At 44.8% G+C, this 17,946-nt stretch overlaps 1 protein-coding gene across 2 annotated transcripts in view; it reads right to left on the reverse strand.

Annotated features, from left to right (window-relative positions):
- Nucleotides 1-17,946, reverse strand: part of SUFU (SUFU negative regulator of hedgehog signaling) — a 91,560-nt gene that overhangs the window by 71,043 nt on the left and 2,571 nt on the right. For both annotated transcript variants that reach the window (XM_050336735.1, XM_050336743.1), the window contains exon 2: nt 14,447-14,581. In XM_050336735.1, the coding sequence (XP_050192692.1) occupies nt 14,447-14,581 (135 nt within the window). The remainder of the gene's footprint in view (nt 1-14,446; nt 14,582-17,946) is intronic.

The raw sequence follows: 17,946 nt of genomic DNA on the forward strand, positions 1-17,946 counted from the left end.
AGCACACAGTCACTGCACGACACAGTGCACAAGAGAAGACAACCTTTCATCTGCACATGGATCCTGTTTCATATAGGAACTGAATCCTCAGCTCTCATACACAGGGAATGGTAATGCACCTCCACAACTTCACCTAAGGGCTCAGCTGCAACCTCACCAGGCAAGAGAACACAAGCAAAGGGCCAGTTTGAGCCAGTGTGTCTGGGAAGGACAGCATTGCTGTGCTTGGTGAGCAGCTGGGAGAAGGGCACCAACTTTCCTTGCAGTGTCTGCTGGCTCCTTCCTGCTGTGGAAAGTTCTGCAGCTGCTGGGAGGAACCCATTCGCATAACAAAAGCGGCTTTCAAAAGCAGTATGGGAGGGTGGAAAGAATAAGAGAAAAACCCAAAGCCAGAAACTACGCTGACAGACACAGTTTTCTTCAGCATTGCCTAAAGGTCTCAAGCGAGGGCTCCAGTATGTTACACAGAATATAAACAGTGGTGTCACCCATTACTTTCCTGCTGGCTAAAGAACATATAAGAAAAATCACGCAAGAAACAACTTTAGCATACCCTTGAGTACATTTTTAGAACTCGCATACAATTCAGTTCTCCACTGTGCAGTAAATGAGCTTGAGGCATAAAAGGGATTCAGGAGCTTTTAGGAACCTGAACTCCAACAGATTTTAAGCAGGCTGTAGGCACAAGTATTGCTAACAAAAAGCTGGCAATGTGTGTCTGCAGCCCAGAAAGTCAACTCTGCCCTGGGCTGCACTACAAGAAGTGTGGCCTGCAAGTCAAGAGAGGTCCCTCTGCTCTTACAAGATCCCAGCTGGAGTGTTGCATCCAGCTCTGGGTCTCCCATCATAAGAAGAAAATGGACTTGTTGGAGTGAGTCCTGAGGACAGCCATGAAGATGCTCAGAGGGCTGGAAACATGCTGAGAGAGTTGGACATGTTCAGCCTGATGAAAAGAAGGCTCCAGGAAGACCTTAGAGCACTTTTTTAAAGGGGCTACAAGAGAACTGTGGAGGGACTTTTGACAGGGGCATGTAGTGACATGACAAGAGGGAATGGCTTTAAACTGACAGAGGGTAGGTTTAAAATAGATATCAGGAAGAAATTCTTTACTGTGAGGCTGGTGAGGCACTGGCAAAAGTTGCCCAGGGAAGCTGTAGTTGCCCTGTCCCTGGAATTGTTCAAGGCCAGGCTGGATAGGACTTTGAGCAACCTGGTCTAGTGGGAGGTGTCCCTGCCCATGGCAGAGGAGTTGGAACTAAATTGTCTTTTAAGGTCTCTTCCAACCGAAACCATTCAATGACTATCTGATGTGACAGATCTGGAATTTAATCCCTTTTCTTTCACTTCATTAGCTATAGAAATCAAGACAATACTGTCTTACCTGAGGAGCTGTTACATAGTCTCATTTCACTGCAAAGGGTACACTCAAAAATATACTGATGAGCACCATGAGAGATCTTAATCAATTAAACAGGCAACGAAAGGCCCTTGGAGCTTGTGCTGTAATTGCAGGGAAAAGAAAGCACCAGACTGCTGGTTAAAGACTCCCAAAAGGGAAACATGAGACAGTTGCAATGAAAAGTCTACTCTAGATACATTTTTTTTAATTGCCCTTTAAATGTTAAGCTTCTCCTGCAAGACTGTCTTTCCTTTGAAGCATTTGAAACTTCCAAAGGTAGGCCGATATTTTTGTTCTATAGAAATAAACACTTGGCTTGTGAACATTACACAAACTCCATTTGTTGTAAGACGAAATCCAAAAGGATAAAATAGATCTTTGCATCTTAAAAATCAAACAAAAAAGGAAAGAAATCATCATTCCCCACCTTCCTTTCAGTGGCTCCAGGCTTACCCCTAAAGATTCTAATAGTGGCAGAATAGTTTTGCCTCTCAGCCAAACCACTTCAGTTATGGAAACTGCAAAATGGCTCTGCTTGTCTTTCAAACAGGAATAAAGTTGGGAGAGAGATGTCAGCTTACAGCATATTTCAGCACTGCTTTTTAGTGCTGTAAGCAGAAACACGCTCCTCACGTTCCTGACCACTTTAGGAGGAATAACCAGGCCAGTAAAACACAGAGTTCAGCGTACAGCTCATCACAGCCACTCTGTTACAGAAAATCCCCTGTCTATCTCTGAACACTAAATTCTTTGCTTTTCTGCTTAATGTTACTCTTCTGGGTAAAAAAGAATTCAAGGCCCAGAGACATATTATTTTTGCGTAATAAGGTTATACATATGGATTCAACTTAGCTAGGAAATGTCAACTTAAGGCTTGTCTTCATGAGGAAATTTACTGTAACTAGTCTACCAGTATAATTATATTGCTGTAGTTCTACTGGTAAAATTCCCCTGTTGAGCCTTATTCATAACAACAGCTGCCTTTATGGTTTATTTTTGTCGACTATGCCAAAAAGGGCCCCTGCTCCAGAAAGGCCACAACAATTCACAGGGGAGGAGGGGAAGGAGCTATGCCAGTGCAACTGGAGAGGTAGAAAGAATAACAGTATAGAAATGGCAGTATTTCTATATAGTAATGAATTATTTGCTACAACCCCCCCCCCCAAGTCCTATCAGAAAACTATACTGTACATCAGATATCACTGCAGGTAAAGTATGTGCCAGTTTCATAATGCATTTTAAGGTTTTGGTAAAGGCCCCTGAGCCAGACCCTGCTCTGCATTAGCCTCTCTGTGTACATCCTTTTGTTCTTGCCTTCTCCCCAGATGCTGCGGTGCATTTCCCAGAAACACACTCTTTCCCCCCCACTCCCTTCCAGGAGCGATGCCTCGCAGCCCAGCAACTGCCCAGGGCCCCTAGGACAGAGCACTGACCTTCCAAAATAAATGGGTGCTAAAGACCAGCCCCTCTAGTTTACCGTTTACAGGGACCAGGGATAGCTGGAAAGCAAAGAGCACTCTTTGCAAAAAGGATTTTAAAACAATTGCCCTTCACTCAGGCAGTGCAAGAATGCTGAGCTAGACAAAACAATGAGCCATCTGTGCACCCTTCCCTCCTTCCCTTGTCTCTATCCTCCAGGCTTAAATCAGAGCTCCCCAAGAATGGCCGGGTCCCCCTTCACATCCGCCCACCCTGTTTACAGCCTGCAAAAAGCGCCAGTTTTTTGGCCTCTTTTTTTTTTTTTTTCTTTCCCTTTTTGTTCTTAAAAGCCCTTGCAAAATCTTCCTTTAAACCTCAGCCCTTTGTCAGGTGGTATCCCATCTACCCAGCTTTGTCAAGTGATCAAAAAATGCCTCCCACCAGTGATCCATTCCTTGTTTACTATCCCTGGAGGCAGAGTGGCACTCAGGAGCCCTAGTCACCCCTTTGTCCAAGGAAGGGAATAACATCTGAATGGAAGACCACCAAGATTTGCAGTCCTCTTTTGTTAGCCTGGTGTCACTGCCTATTGGGCCTTGATTCAAAATTGAGATGACAGTAGAGAGGCAGCTGAGTTAGGTAATCGCTAAGGAGTTTCCAGCTTAGAAGTGAGAAACACCAATAGCTAAAATATCAAACACCATTAGTAACTTTATTACCAGTGGTAATTTGTTGATACCAATTGTAACCACTGTCTCATCAAGAAACACGTACTATTGTAATACTAGTCAGGAAGGCATGTTCCCAACACTAAATCTGCATTGAGGAAAAAAAAGTGGATCGGTAACATTCAGCTCTATCTCTTCAAATATCCAATTTGTTCTTATCACTATTCCAGGGAGCAAATGGAATAAAAAAGTCAACTCTCCTTTGATCTCACAGCTGGAATGACCACACAGCTCAGAAACGCTTTTACCTTCATGTCCCACTGAAAAAAAAAAAAAATCCTTTAATTCTTAATTTTTAGAACAACCTAAATAGATATTTATCCCATAAAACAACCTTTCACTAGATGACCCAATTTTGATCCTCCCCAGTCACTACTCCTCCTGGTAGGCTGAACTTAATGGGAGAAAGGAGCCTGAAAGCTCTCCCACATCATCCAGCACTAACCCAGCTGGGAGGTGAGAGTAAGAAAGCCCTGCCTCAGATCAACTCTCCTTCCATGTACCAAGACCATAAATGTGGAAGTTCTGCTGGCAAAAAAAAAAAAAAAAAAAAAAATCATCCAGTTTGAGCACTACATCCCTTCCCCTGCACGTCAGTGAGAGGCTCACTTTACTGGGATGCACGTGCAGATGCACTACTAAATAGGAAGTGGGGCTTGCCTTCAGTAATGCTCAGCTATAAACCTACTTCCAATCTTTTCCCCCTTTTTCTTTGAGTGAAAGCAGTCCTTCTTGTAAATTCAACTACAGCGCTGTAAATGCTAAATGAATTTCCTTCAATGCTTCAAAAAAGCATTCCAAATCTAGCACAGTTGAAGCATGGTCTCGTCCCACAGCCTCTGCAGGCAAACACAGATAGACCTCAGCACAAAGCGGGCTGCTCTCCGTAGGTGGCCCACATCTTTCATTTCATTAAGGGTACTAACTACCTCCAACAAATGACATTTGGAAGCCAAGTGTGCAGTGCCTGGGAGGAGGAAAAAATATTTCCCTTTGGTGACCATAGCTTCAAGGGAGGTCTGCCTCCAGCAGTCAAACACAAGGCTTAGAGGGTTCTGGTGTATTGCAAAGTCATTGAAGGGACACCTAAATAGGCATAATGCTTGGTTTAACTGGGCTTTTTGCCTGGGAAATAGGGAGTTAAATTTTACGAGATCACACTTGTGCATATGCTTCTTTAAACTGTCTCCACAATTTTTGAACTCCTTGGTCAAATTCAATTGAGTCCTTCAAAGGAAGACTTGTCCCCAAAATGTCTACATGTCACATTTCTACAAAGTATGCAAAACCAAACAGCCAGACAGAAGAGAAGGATGTACAGGTGCTCCCAGTAATCAAGTTTCAGTAGAAGCACAACTGTATTACTAGACACCAGATAATCCACATAGGAGAGATTTAAAATAAGTACCTTAATTTTATGAAAAGCTCAGTCTAATTCATATCTTTATAGGTATGAAAAAATCTAACCACAATGTAGCCATAAAATTAAGTACTTTATTAGAATTTGTTAGCCATAGATAAATTCTATGTATTTTAGACTAATAATTTCAAAAGGAGAGTGTTAGCTCTCATATATTTTAGCTCTTATAAAGAACTCATATATTTTAATAAGGTTGGAAGTTCCCAAGGGAAAGTGTGTAGTTTATAATTTCTTGAGAAGATTTGTTACAGGCAAGAATTTTGATAAAACAAAGACAGTTGCTTGCACCCGTGAAGAGATGATAAAAGCGAGAAAGAAGACAAAACAGATGACACAAGACTGGGTTTACGTCTTAAACCATGTCCAGAAGGCAGAAAACTGCACCAGAACCAAGCATTCAAGAGAAAAACAAGTGATTTGAGGGGGGCATACTGTGGGAGAAAATGGGGTGGGACGGGTGAGGTAATCCCTGAATCTTTAATTAGAGGGTGGTATAAAGTTATGAAACCTGTGTGATTCCAGATGCACTCTGGGTTTTTTCTGATGGACCCAGCACTGCAATAAATGTGTGTGCTTTTTGGCTTTCTATACTCAAAACTTTGAGTCTAGAGAGTCTCTTCTCTGACTTTTCGGCATCAGTGAGACAAACGCATTAAAAATCAGATTTTATCCCCCCATGCAGCTAAACCACTCATTCCAACTCTGTCAGATTCTCAAATAAGCTACCATTAAAAGAAATTACCTTTTTTTTGTCACAGAACTCCCTAATTCCATTGTCTCTTCCTTCCCATTCTGCCATGAACCTTCTCCTTCCCTCTGCCTCAGACAAAAGACCAAATGGAAAAATAAGCATTACATTTGTGGTCAGTCTTTCACAGACAAACAAGACCTAGGAAGAAAAAGGAAGTCCAGAGTATGGTCCTCACCTGGGACTCTCTCTCCTCCAAGTCCTAACTCTTGTACCTCTTTCCTAAACTGATGCTCACTAATATCCTCATCCATGTTATTCCCTTTAGCTGGGGCAGATGCTTCACCTCCAGCAACTGTAGGAAGAGCAAACATTTCTTCAGTACACTGGTTTAAGTTCAATTCCCACAGATGAAGCCAAGGCAACACACAGCAGGAAGTTATGGAGACCTGGAAGAAGCCTTTCAAGGTGACTGTAAACCTGTACAAACAACCCATCACATCACCAGCATCAAAAGTCTGACCCAGGAACAGAACTACTGTTTCTTGATCTTCAATTTGAGAATATGCCCCGAGCACTCAACCTTATGTCCCTGTTCCATAGGCTGAAGTAGCTACCACACAGCCATCCCTGACACAGCAGGTGTCCTTTAGCTTCAGAGACAACAGCTAGAAAACAAAATCAGGATGAATAAGGAAGGGTTTACAGATCTATGTGATTATTTAAGAAAGTCCTCAGGTTCCTCTTTGTGAAATATGCTTCAACACTACACTTGAAAGCAACTGGACACCATGAAAGATGGAAGAAAACCTTGAGTTTTAAACTATTTTCTTTGAATTCCAGGCTCAACTCCCAAACTAAAGTGATTTGATCTTTAATCTCTCAAGGTAGACATGCTGAAATCTAAAAATCTTATCTGAAATATGGATCCACAACCACCACCACCTCTCTCTAACTTAGTGTTTTCCAAAAGGCCCCCTATTTTATCCCATTTTCATGAAAACAAAGAGGGGCACAGTCAGTCTTCACCATTTTAAAAGCGTTCACTGTCACCTTGGAGTTCGGTGTAATATTTCAGCAGTCCTCTAGGCATGTGGTTTATAAAGCACTTAGGGACCCATTAAATAGCAAAATTTAAGGCCAAAGGCTGGCAAGCTGAGGGCAGTGAGCTTTTAAATTTATGAAAGGCTACAGAACTAAGAGGCCACTAAAGTGACAGCTGTCAGCACCACTCTGTCCTATATTCATGCAGGTTCAAAGGAGAAGCCAGCACGCACTCAAAAGAAAGAGAGCACTCGTTCCAACTTTCAGGCTATTTTCTAAATACTCTTTTCAAACTCCTTTTATACTCAGAAAAAGCCTTCCAGAAAACATCCACCCCTCTGCAAGCCTTGCATTTGTTACCTGATCCAGTTTTGCGCTCCTTTTTCTTCCTCCCAGCTCTAACAAGCATCCTTGCCCTTTTACAAGTTAAGGTCATTCAGAGGATCTATACAAGCAAGCAGAACACAAGCTGGACTGGGGATCTTGAAAGGCTCATGCTTACCCTCACCTTTAATAGGGAGGCACCACCCACAGAGACAACACGTTATCCCGGCATGCACCGCTCCCTCCTGATCCAAATGGTAAGCAGCACAAATCAAAAGGACCACAGCAAGTTGGAACCTGTTGTCTCAGCGGGTGGTACCCTGCATCTGTAATAGAGACGAAGGCAGCTGTAATCTCTTCGGGTTTATGCAAATGGGATGCTGCACTTCGGCTCCTGGCCAGCCGCCGTGGAAAAAAAACAAAACCAAAAAAACCAAAACCCCACCACCATTGTTAATCTGAGGATGGTGCAGTAAACATCAAAACACAGCTGGTCTGTTTCTTCTTGGGATGTGGGAAGGCCACAAATAAAAATCTTATCTCTTAACCTAGCCATAATCTAAGCTTCACTATCTATTGTAGCTCTGAATTACAACCCTGTAATTTTAATACAAATAAGACTATTTGAGGTACTCAGGAATTCTATCACATCATGGTTTTCATTTTCAATACACTTCTTTACATTGTTAACCAAAAGGATGAGCACTGGAACTACAAAACATTTAAGTAAAGATTCAGCCTTGGCCTCGAAGCAAACTGGAGACAGAAGTCAGTCTGATGAAAATGCTCAGTCTTTTTAGCTCCCTGGACAACCCTACAAAGCCCTATGTCAGCACAATCCACTGCTGGAACACATCCTGGCACTGCAGTACCACAGAATCACAGAATGGGAAAGGTTGGAAGAGGCCACAGTGGGTCATCTGGTCCAACCTCCTGCTCAAGCAGGGTCATCCTAGAGCACATAGTACAGAACTGCAGCCAGATGGTTCCTGAATATCTCCAGTGAGGGAAAGTCCACATCTTCTCTGGGCAATCTGTTCCAGTGCTTCGTCACCTGCACAGGAAGTTGATTACGAGTTCTTCCTCATATTCAGGCAGAACTTCCTGTGCATCAGTTTCTGCCCGTTGCCTCTTGTCCTATTGCTTGGCACCACAGAGAAAAGTCTGGCTCCATCCTCTTGACAACCTCCATTCAGACACTTAGACACCGAAGAGGTCCCCTCTCGGACATCTCTTCCCAGGCTGAACAGGCCCAGCCAGCTCTCTCAGCCTTTCCTCATAAGAGAGATGCTCCAATTCCTTAATCATCCACTGGACCCACTTCATGAGCTCCATGTCTCTCTTGTTCTGAGGAGGACAGAACTGGGCACAGCACTTCAGATGAGGCCTCACTAGGGCAGAGTAGAGGGGCAGGATCACCTCTTTTGACCTGCTGGCACTGTTCTTCCTAATGTACCCCAGGATACCACTGGCCTTCTTGACCACAAGGACACGCTGCTGGCTCATGGACAGCTGGTTGTCTACCAGGACCCCCAGGGCCTTCTCCACAGAGCTAAATTCCAACAGGTCAGTCCCCAACCTGTGCTGCTGTCTGGGGTTATTATTCCCCAGTTGAAGGACCCTGCATTTGCTTTTGCTGAATTTCAGACAGTTCTTCTCTGCCCATCCCTCCAACCTATCGAGGCCCTTCTAAAGGGCTGCACAGCACTCTGGGGTATCACAGAATCAGAGAATCACAGAATATACTGACTTGGAAGGGATCCACAAGGATCATCAAGTCCAACTCCTGGCCCTGCACAGGACCATCCATCCCCAAGAGTCACACCGTGTGCCTGACAGTGTTGTACAAACGCTTCTTGAACTCTGTAGGGTTGGTGCTGAGACCACTTCTCTGGGAAGCCTGTTCCAGTGCCCAACCACCCCCAGCTGAAGAACCTTTTCCTAATATCGAACCTAACCCTCCCCTGAAACAACTTCAGGCCATTCCCTTGGGTTCTGTTACTGGTGACCCCAGAGAAGAGATCAGTGCCTGCCTCTCCTGCCAGCTTTGTGTTATAAGTGAATTTGCTGAGGAGGTATTGACCGCTTCATCCAAGTCATTGATGGAGAAGTTAAACAATACTGGGGGACACCACCAGCGACAGGTCTCCAACTAATCCCTGTGCTACTGATTATGGCCCTCTGGGATCTGCTCTTCAGCCAGTTTTCAATCCACTTCACTGTCCACTCATCCAGTCCACACATCCTGAATTTGCCTATGAGGATGTTGTGAGAGACAGTGTTGAAGGCCTTGCTGAGGTTGAGGCAGACAGTATCCACTGCTCTCCCTTCACTCATCCAGGTAGTTGTTTCATTGTAGAAAGCCAGGTTTGTCAAGCCTGATTTACCTTTAGTGAATTCATGCTGACTGTTCCTGATCACCTTTTTGTCCTCTCTGTGAATAGACGGCCTCCAGAATGGGTGGCTCCATCACCTTTCCAGGGATTGATGTGAGGCTGACTGACTCACAGCTCCCCGGGTCCTCCTTCTCACCCTTTATTCCAGTCTTCAGACACCTCTCCTGATCTCCACAACCTTTCAAAGACAATTGTGAACAGCCTAGTTATGCTGTCCACCAGCTCTCTTAGCACTCATGGATGCATCCCATCAGGGCCCAAGGATTTTGGATGTCAAGATTTCCTTGGTGTTCTCTAACCCAATCCTCCTTGACCAAGATAAAGTCTTCCTTCCAACATTCCTTTATCCTGGTCTCCTGGGTCAGAGATCCCTGGAGGCTGGTCTTGTCAGTGAAGACCAATGCAAAGGTGGCATTCAGCAGTAGCTGAAGCTGATGTTGCCACTGATGGAGTCAAATTCCAGCTACGCCTGCTGATTGTGCCTTCCTCAAACACCTGTTCTCCATGTGGAGCTGTAAAATTAAGTACCTTAGAAATTGTTAGCCATAGAATTTATGTATTTTAGACTAAGCATTTTAGAAAGAGAGTGCTAGCCATAAAGCTCATGTATTTTAGTGAGGTTGGAAGTTCTCAAGAGAAAGTGCATCATTTATAATTTCTTCTGAAGATTCTTTACAGGAAAAAATTTTGATAAGAACAGAGAGGGTTGCTTTCACCTGTGAAGAGACTGATAGAAAGCAAGAAAGACGATAAAACAGATCCATGAGACTGGGTTTAGGCCTTGAACCAGTTCCAGAAGGCAGGAAACCGTGCCAGAACCAAGGAGTCAAGAGAAGAACATAGCAAGAAAGACACTGATGCCTGGCATCAGGGGTTGCTTTACGACCTTCGAAGCAATTTGAGGGGGGCGTACGGTGGATAGAAAATGGAGTGGAACAGGTGAGGTAATCCTTGAATCTGTAATGAGAGAGTTGTTTAAAGTTATGAAACCTGTGTGACTCGGGCTGCATACTTTTGGATTTTTTTCTGATGCACCTGGTGCTGAAATAAACGTGTGTGCTTTTTGCCGACGGCCTGGCATCGGAGCACGAATCTGCAATTGCTGGCTGGGGCACCGTGCTTTGTGCAGATGCACACGGACACGTTCCTTACTGCTGGCATTGCTGGGGGTGTTGCTGCTGGCAAGGGGTGGAGAAGGGCACCGGAGCAGTCGTCTCCTCTCTCACAATGGAACTGGCCAGATGGTCCCTGTCCGCTGACACGCTGCACACACACTCGCCACTGCAGTGCAGAATCTCCTCAGAAAGCAAGAACGGTCTGACAAAAGGCTCTACTTTAATCCTGCTGAACAGATTCAAGAAGTTACACATTTGTTTTGATTTGAAAGGAGATTAAAAAAATGCTAAAAACAGAGTATAACTTGCAAAAACATCCTGGAAGGATTTCTGCTGCCACTCAAGTTGTGCAACATGCTCAACTGGAGAGACTTATTACCATGTAAGCAGCTTGGTATGAAATCCCACCAAAAGGCCTGTGGTTCCCTAATGCTGTCATGACGTCATGATTTAGGATTTTTAGAGCTATCAGCCCAGCACAGCTGGTGTCATGGTTGCAATTATACCATGAAACACTGAGGGGTTTTAAATGAAAAAGGTTTCCCTGTTTGAAATTCTTAGATTTCTTCCATGTTATTCTGTGGATTCTTAAAACCAGACCAGTTCCACAAGCAGAGCATAGGTGATATTTAAGCAGAGCAGGAAACAGTGCTGCTTTAACTGAAAATAAATCTGTCAACAAGGAGGCACAGGGAGAGCTCCACTTCAGACTGTTCAGGTTCTTATTAAAAAATATAAATTAAAGTCAACATTTTCACATTATTTGCTACATCTGTTTGCTGTTCCATTATAAATAAAAATACAGGGGCCTCCAATTTAGTGTTAGTTCACTCAGCAAAATCAAAGAGTCCTTTTCATTTAAAACTGCATTACAATTGCTCTAGATTGTACTGTATTACCAGAGGAGGTCCACAAGTAATAAGCTATGCATTACCCAAAGTCAAGCTGGACAATTAAAAAGACCTTTGTCAGTGTACTATTCTTGCCTTTCTAAAGGATGAAGGACAGCAAGGTTATGGAAGCACATCCCTTTTGTAGGAACCTTGCTGACTGTCACAAGCAGATCCAGCCCTCCAGTCTTTGCAGAGACAGCTGGGAAGCCAAAAAACCCACAAACTCACTCTTATCTCCAGAGGCCAGGGCAATTGAGCAGAGTTCAGTGTCATGCCAGCTTTAAAGGAAATATGGCAAAGATTTAAACGCTCCCCTGTCACCTCATGCTCCTGACAACCATTCTGCAGCATGTTTTACCTGGGACAGTAGAACCCCAAAGCCCTTCCAGCAACAAAGAGACTGATACCCATTTTCTTAAACAAAAGCTTTATTAAATTCTCTGTTGGAGAACAAGAGCCTCCTGAGTGCATAGGAAATCCACCACATTCCTGCAGTGTGCACCCAGGCCTGGTCTGGTGAAGTGCAGTTCCCATGGCCATCGCATTTCAAGAGTAGTTGGCAAACAGCAATTGCTCCTTGGAGTGAGAATTGCTGATGAGTGCTCAGCTCCTTTGAAAATTGTCTCTTGGGCAGGCTACAGTGCTCACCTACCCAGTGGTACCTTCAGCTTCAGTGTTTAAGAGATGTGTAGGTCTTGACAGGTCTACCACACGCACAATTGTAAGTTAAGACTTTTGGACACAAAAGCAGAACCCACCCACTTGACAGCACAAGTAGCATTAAGTTTTGTAGCCCCAAGAATGAGGCCAAATTAAAGGTGACAGACTGTAGACAGCTTAACATCTCAGGGCAAGTGACACAGGAACACTCGAGCCAGGAAGACTGTTCCAGCCACACAAGAGAGAAGGGAAACACATGCATGTACTCAGGGCACAGAGATCACCTTAACGGATCTGAGCAGGCCTGTGCTGAAGAGGTTGCAGTCAATATCCCAAAAGCAGCACAGCAATGATGGCTTACTATTTGCATGCAGTGCCCAGCTGCAGGAGCCTCTGGCAGTGTGGTGCCAGGGGCAGCCAAGGCACACCAGCTCCCTTAAGCCTCCTCCCAGGATCACATCCAGGCAGGGCAGTCGGGGACTTCAGACCTCCCAAAGCATGGCACAGACTTTCCTCCTGCTTCACTCAGCAGGCCTTGGAAATCACCTGCAGGTTTTGCCTAGAGATGGGAGCTTAGTTCCTGTGCCCTGCAACCAGCAAAAGGCATGTCCCACTACCTCAACCCAAATTTCCAGACCAAACCATATGACAGTATGAAGAGTTAGGAGGTCTCATGCCAGGAAGTTATTTCAAATTGTGACATTCCACCTGTGTGACACTTTTGATCCTCCACCCCAAAGTGTTCCACTACAGAAGCACAACAGGTTTGGGGAGTGAGAAGTCAGAGCATGTACCAGGACCAAGGAAGCCGTGTCTTTACAGAATCTGCATCTTCATCATTGTTGCGAACACAACAACCTTCATGTCTTCAGCTGAGACCCTCATGTCCACTCCCTGCTCTCACCCAAAACTGTCAGAAAAGAGTCCGAGCAAAAAGAACAGTCTCATTATGGGAAAAACTCAGGCTGGCAAGTCACCAAAGAAAAGAAGTCAGCACAGCTCTTACTCCCTCCAAAATTAGTCCCATCACAAGAAGGTGGGCAAACACAGGTTATCTAATCTTGGCAACCTCAGATTTTCAGTGGCATAGATGACATATCATGATCTGAGAACAAAGGCACCCCATGAAGGCCTGCATGCCCATACTAGGGTCTCTTGTGGAAGCAAGGGAAGGAAGCCTTTAACTTTATTTCTTTCACTTGCCCTACTTTTCCTCTGCCCTGCTACTAATGACTGGAGTTAGCTGTTAGACGTGTTGGTTAAATGTCCCCGGCAGATCTCTGTGACATTGGGTCCTGTATAAACTCCAGTCTAAAGAGACTTGTCTTCTGAAAAACAGTTCTGTAATCACAAACACAAGGAGGAAAAACAAAACAGGAGAGACTGCCTTGAGAACATGGGTAAGGTTAAAGAAACTGCCTGACTGCTGCTGTCGCAAGAGAAGCGTTTGGGTGAAAAAAAACTGGTGGCTGAATCTTAACCAAGACAAACAAAAGGAGGAAAGCTTGGGCGAGCAAACTGGGGCCCTTGCTGCAACATTCATCAAGGACATTTACCCTGCAACCATGAAACAATGCAAAGAGAATTTCACTAAACAACAACAGCAGAAACCTTGTGGCATTTCTGGCTGGATAAAAGGCCACGTTCACAGCCCCGAGATCATGACTGCTTAGCTACTGCTACTCACTTCAACTGGAGTTAAGGAGCAAGGTCAATTAAAGAAAGACAAGGATAAGATTAGCTCATGCTCCCTGTTTGGTCTAAATCAAAATGTCTGCTAGAAACCATCCTTACCAAGAAGCTAAGATAATAATTTAATTACCGGAGAAAAGACAGTCAAATAATTAGTTTTATGCTTCTGTTACACAAATTGGCACTTTATACAGCAGCCACTGGGGTGGCAGTCTGCTGACAGTAACACTGCTGCGCCAGCAACAGGAAAAATGCCCTTACAGCAGTTTTCCAGAGGAAGGCATTTAACATGCACAGGGAGGGGTCAGGATTTAGGCGTATGACCATAACAGACTACCAACAGTGAAAAACACAACAAGACAGACAGTTAAAAGAAAATTTCCCAACCAGTTAAACGAAATTCAAAAAAAACCCCAAAAACGAAACCTAACAAAAAAACACTCGACTTAACACTGAAAAGAACTTCAAAGCCTGCAGAGGGGAACATAGAAATCCCCCTACTTACAAGAATAGGCATACCTCATCCTTTGTGAGACCAGGGCTAGGGTATTCTCAGCAGAAAACCAGCTGTTCAAATAATATGAACAGCAGGACAGGGTTTTACCTACATGGTCCCAGAATGCAACACAAAACACAACACGCAGCTACAGAATTTGAATGGCACTTACTCATGTACCCTGTTGTCTCCATACAAGTCACTTAACCCAAAGCTGACGTAGTGCCAGTGCTCAGGAACATTCAGCGCTGGATTTCCCAGGTTTCTGTACATGCTAACATAGTCCAGAGGGTCAGGTCCTCCCAGCCTGCATTAAAAACAGAAAGATTCCTAGGTAAGTTAGTTTATTCAAGGCAAATGGTAAATCTCCACAGGTGCTACAAGATATTGTACAAAGACCTGGCTTGAAACACAGCTAGTGACAAAAATTAAATTAGCATGCTCTAGTTACCTCTAAAAAAAAAAATTGAGGAGAAAGGTTGGGTTAAGTCCAGAACGATTCAAGCACAGGAAGGCAAAGCGCATGTGTGCAACACACTACAATGTTTTAAAAGTTAAAGCATAAAAACCTCTGGAAAATCATATTAAAGCTTCTACAAAACACAAAGAAAAATGGAAAATTGTACTACTAAAGAGCAATAGCTGTATCTGCATTGCAAGGTCTTAATTCAGTCCAGAGGCACATACCTCAAAAAAAGTGATGCTATTCCTCAAAGGAGAATTTGAAATGGCTAAGTTTTGAGGAGAGTACTCCATACTTCTGAACACAGAGAAAGTAGTTAAAAGAGTGGAGTAGAAAAAAACTCATTCAGAAGAATTAGCACCAGAACTTGTAAAATACACCATTTGCATTAATAAAGAATGAGTGAAGAGCATCACTGCATCCCCTGCTTCAACACTATGATCTGTTCCTTAAAACAACATTACTTAAAAGTCAATACAGTACAGCCAGGTCCTGTTAAGCAGAAATCACCAAAACCTGCATCCACCCTTCCTGTTACAAGGCACAGGGAAGCGAGGCCAGTGTGCCAGCAGAGAGCATGGCACGCTCCTCCTGCCGCTCCCGTTACATCTGCCGGTGCAAGGCAGGACAACTCCCCACTGAAGGAAGGAACGTGCCAGACTGTTTTGCTTGCAGTTCACCCTGCCAGTCATAAAACACCTACTACAAGCAGTTACAGGATGGTGTGAGCAGCTGTTTAACTGTTTCCTGCCTACAATTCGCTTTTTTTCCCCCCAAGTAAAACTCTCAACTGCTCCAAACAAGAAAATCCAAACCCAGATGACCTCCATTCATTGAAACAACACTCATTCCCCTCATCTGCATTGTCTGTTCAGACCCTGACAGGATCATCTACAGGTTGCAGGGCACGGCTGTGCTTCCTTTGCTAGCCCTGGGAGTTTGTGTATCACTACTACGCAGTCTCCGTGGCTAGACAGATGGACCCAGCCCTAGTACACAGAGACACATTATTTGAAATCCTCTGCCCACCTTCTGTTGCCCAACCTTATCAAGTCTGCCCAAAGTAGTATATCAGCCTATTATATTAAAGGCCTGAGGGCTCTCCCCACAGGTGTGCTGTGCTGCCTCCCCACCTACTGCTGCAGGAAAAAGAAGCAGAGCTGTTATCTAACAAGTGACTTTCCCTAGGACAGCTTCCCCCCTCTGAAGTCACATAAGGCCACCGTGGTGGCTCCAGACCAGTTCCATCTTCCCCAGCAGGTCAGTCAAGGATGCATCCCAGGATACTGGGGCAGGACAGAGGAGGTGAGTAGCCCACCCCCAGTAATGGCACAGAAGTCCATCGGTGAGGGCTATATCAGAACTATATACTATACTTCTCATATGACAAGCAGCATCTTCATGGAGTAAAAGGCAAACTGGTGAGCAAGCCTGAGGAACGCATGTTAGAGCCCAGGATGGAACACAATCTGATCCTCAGTAGCCACCTGGGAAAATCCATTCTCAAAATCTAGCAATATTTTGAAACACTCAGGAAAAAACAAGTCCCCTCTGACACACCCTTTCCCTACCTGTTCCCTCTCGCCAGCACAAGGTCACAGTGGAGGCTGGGATCTCCACCACAAACACTCATTCAGGTGGGTCTGTTCCGAGCGTGGCACCAATGCCCTGGCCAGTGCTCAGGCTCCGTGGAAGTAGACAAATGGAAGAAATTCTAGTCAGGACAATCACTCACTCCCAAAGAGTGGCAGTGAACAGCAGCAGCCACACACAGTCACCACCCTGACTGTGGAGACTCCAAAGCATGGGAGATTCATACACTGACCAGCAAACCAGTGTGAGAGATTAGTGGGTGGTCAGAGCAGTTGTGTGGGATTTGCAGTGAAGGGACCACCTGATAAAGAGTCAGCATCTCCCACATGCAGAAAACCTGCTTCCAAACTGGGTTTAGTAACACCTTAGATGTCAAACAATCCATGCTGGAACACTTCTGACACAGGCACTCTGACATGGACAGCACACAAGACAAACCCTTACAACACTGCCCTTTTTCAGGACAGGGACTGTTCCACGAGTACATGCTTTTCCCTAGGGCTACTCAAACATATTTGTCAGCTCTGATGCAGATGGAAAGTCCTGCCTAGACTGCACCAGGTGAGGCAGACACCTCTCCCTCACTCCTGTCACCAGCCCTGTTTCCCTCCAAAGGCCAAATCTCTCTGGGCTATCCAGGAGGTGACCACAGAGATGCAGCCCCAGCCAGCTCAGGGGAGCCAAATTCTGTCCTGTCCAGAGCAGACCCAGACAGAGTTCACTACCCACTGGTTTACATGCTGCTCAGCGACCCAAGCAGACTGTCTTTACTCTCTGAGAAATTTGGTAGGCTTGGAAGAGAGGCAAACAAAAAGCCTGCAACGGTGACTAATTAAATTTTGAAAAACACATATCCAAGCCACATACCTATCCCAAAACCACTGCAACTGCAGGACCATCCAGCACGAGCTTTAAGCCAGCTACCCGGAGCACAGTTAGTAGCGTACCCAAGGCTCACCAAAGGTTAGTCAGCACAGATATTCATCCAGTTTCGGTGGCAGGTTTCACTGCTCTAAGGTTGGGCGCCACTGATGCCTATTGTGGTACATCCTCCCACCCACGGCTGCCGTGGCAGGGTTCGACCTTGAATCACAATCTACATATCAGTACATGCGTTCACACAAAGAGCTGGAAGCGTTGGAGGATTTTATTAGGAAGAGCCGAACTTCAAAGCCAGAGGTACAGTACAAATTTGTTACATTCTCTATTCATGAAGCTCATTCAGGAACAAGAAGGGCAGCCTCGGGGGAAACCCCGGATTTGCATCTGCACCAAGAGTCTTCTTTTGACTGATGTTTAGAGTGCTCTGAAGTTTCTGTGGAAGTAGAAACGCAAAGCTGGCAGAGGAAACAGATCCACAATGGAAAAAAATTCAAAAATTCCCAATTCATTCACCCTGAGAAGTTCTTAGTGTATGGTTCATAGCCACTTCCCAGCAGGTGACAACAGGACCGCTTTTCACAGCTACCTTCTGACAACCCTTCAGAGGTAATCTGTGATCCCCAAGTGGCTGCAGACCAAACCACTGCACTGGTTTTTGAGTATATGGCCTAAATTCAAGACAGGTGATGAAAAACCAACAGTCCAGCCCAAACTATGCCTATTTCAAAACCTGT

This window comes from Myiozetetes cayanensis, unplaced genomic scaffold (assembly GCF_022539395.1).
Source record: "Myiozetetes cayanensis isolate MyiCay16 unplaced genomic scaffold, myiCay2020 scf10, whole genome shotgun sequence".
In the NCBI taxonomy this organism is placed as follows: Eukaryota; Metazoa; Chordata; class Aves; order Passeriformes; family Tyrannidae; genus Myiozetetes; species Myiozetetes cayanensis.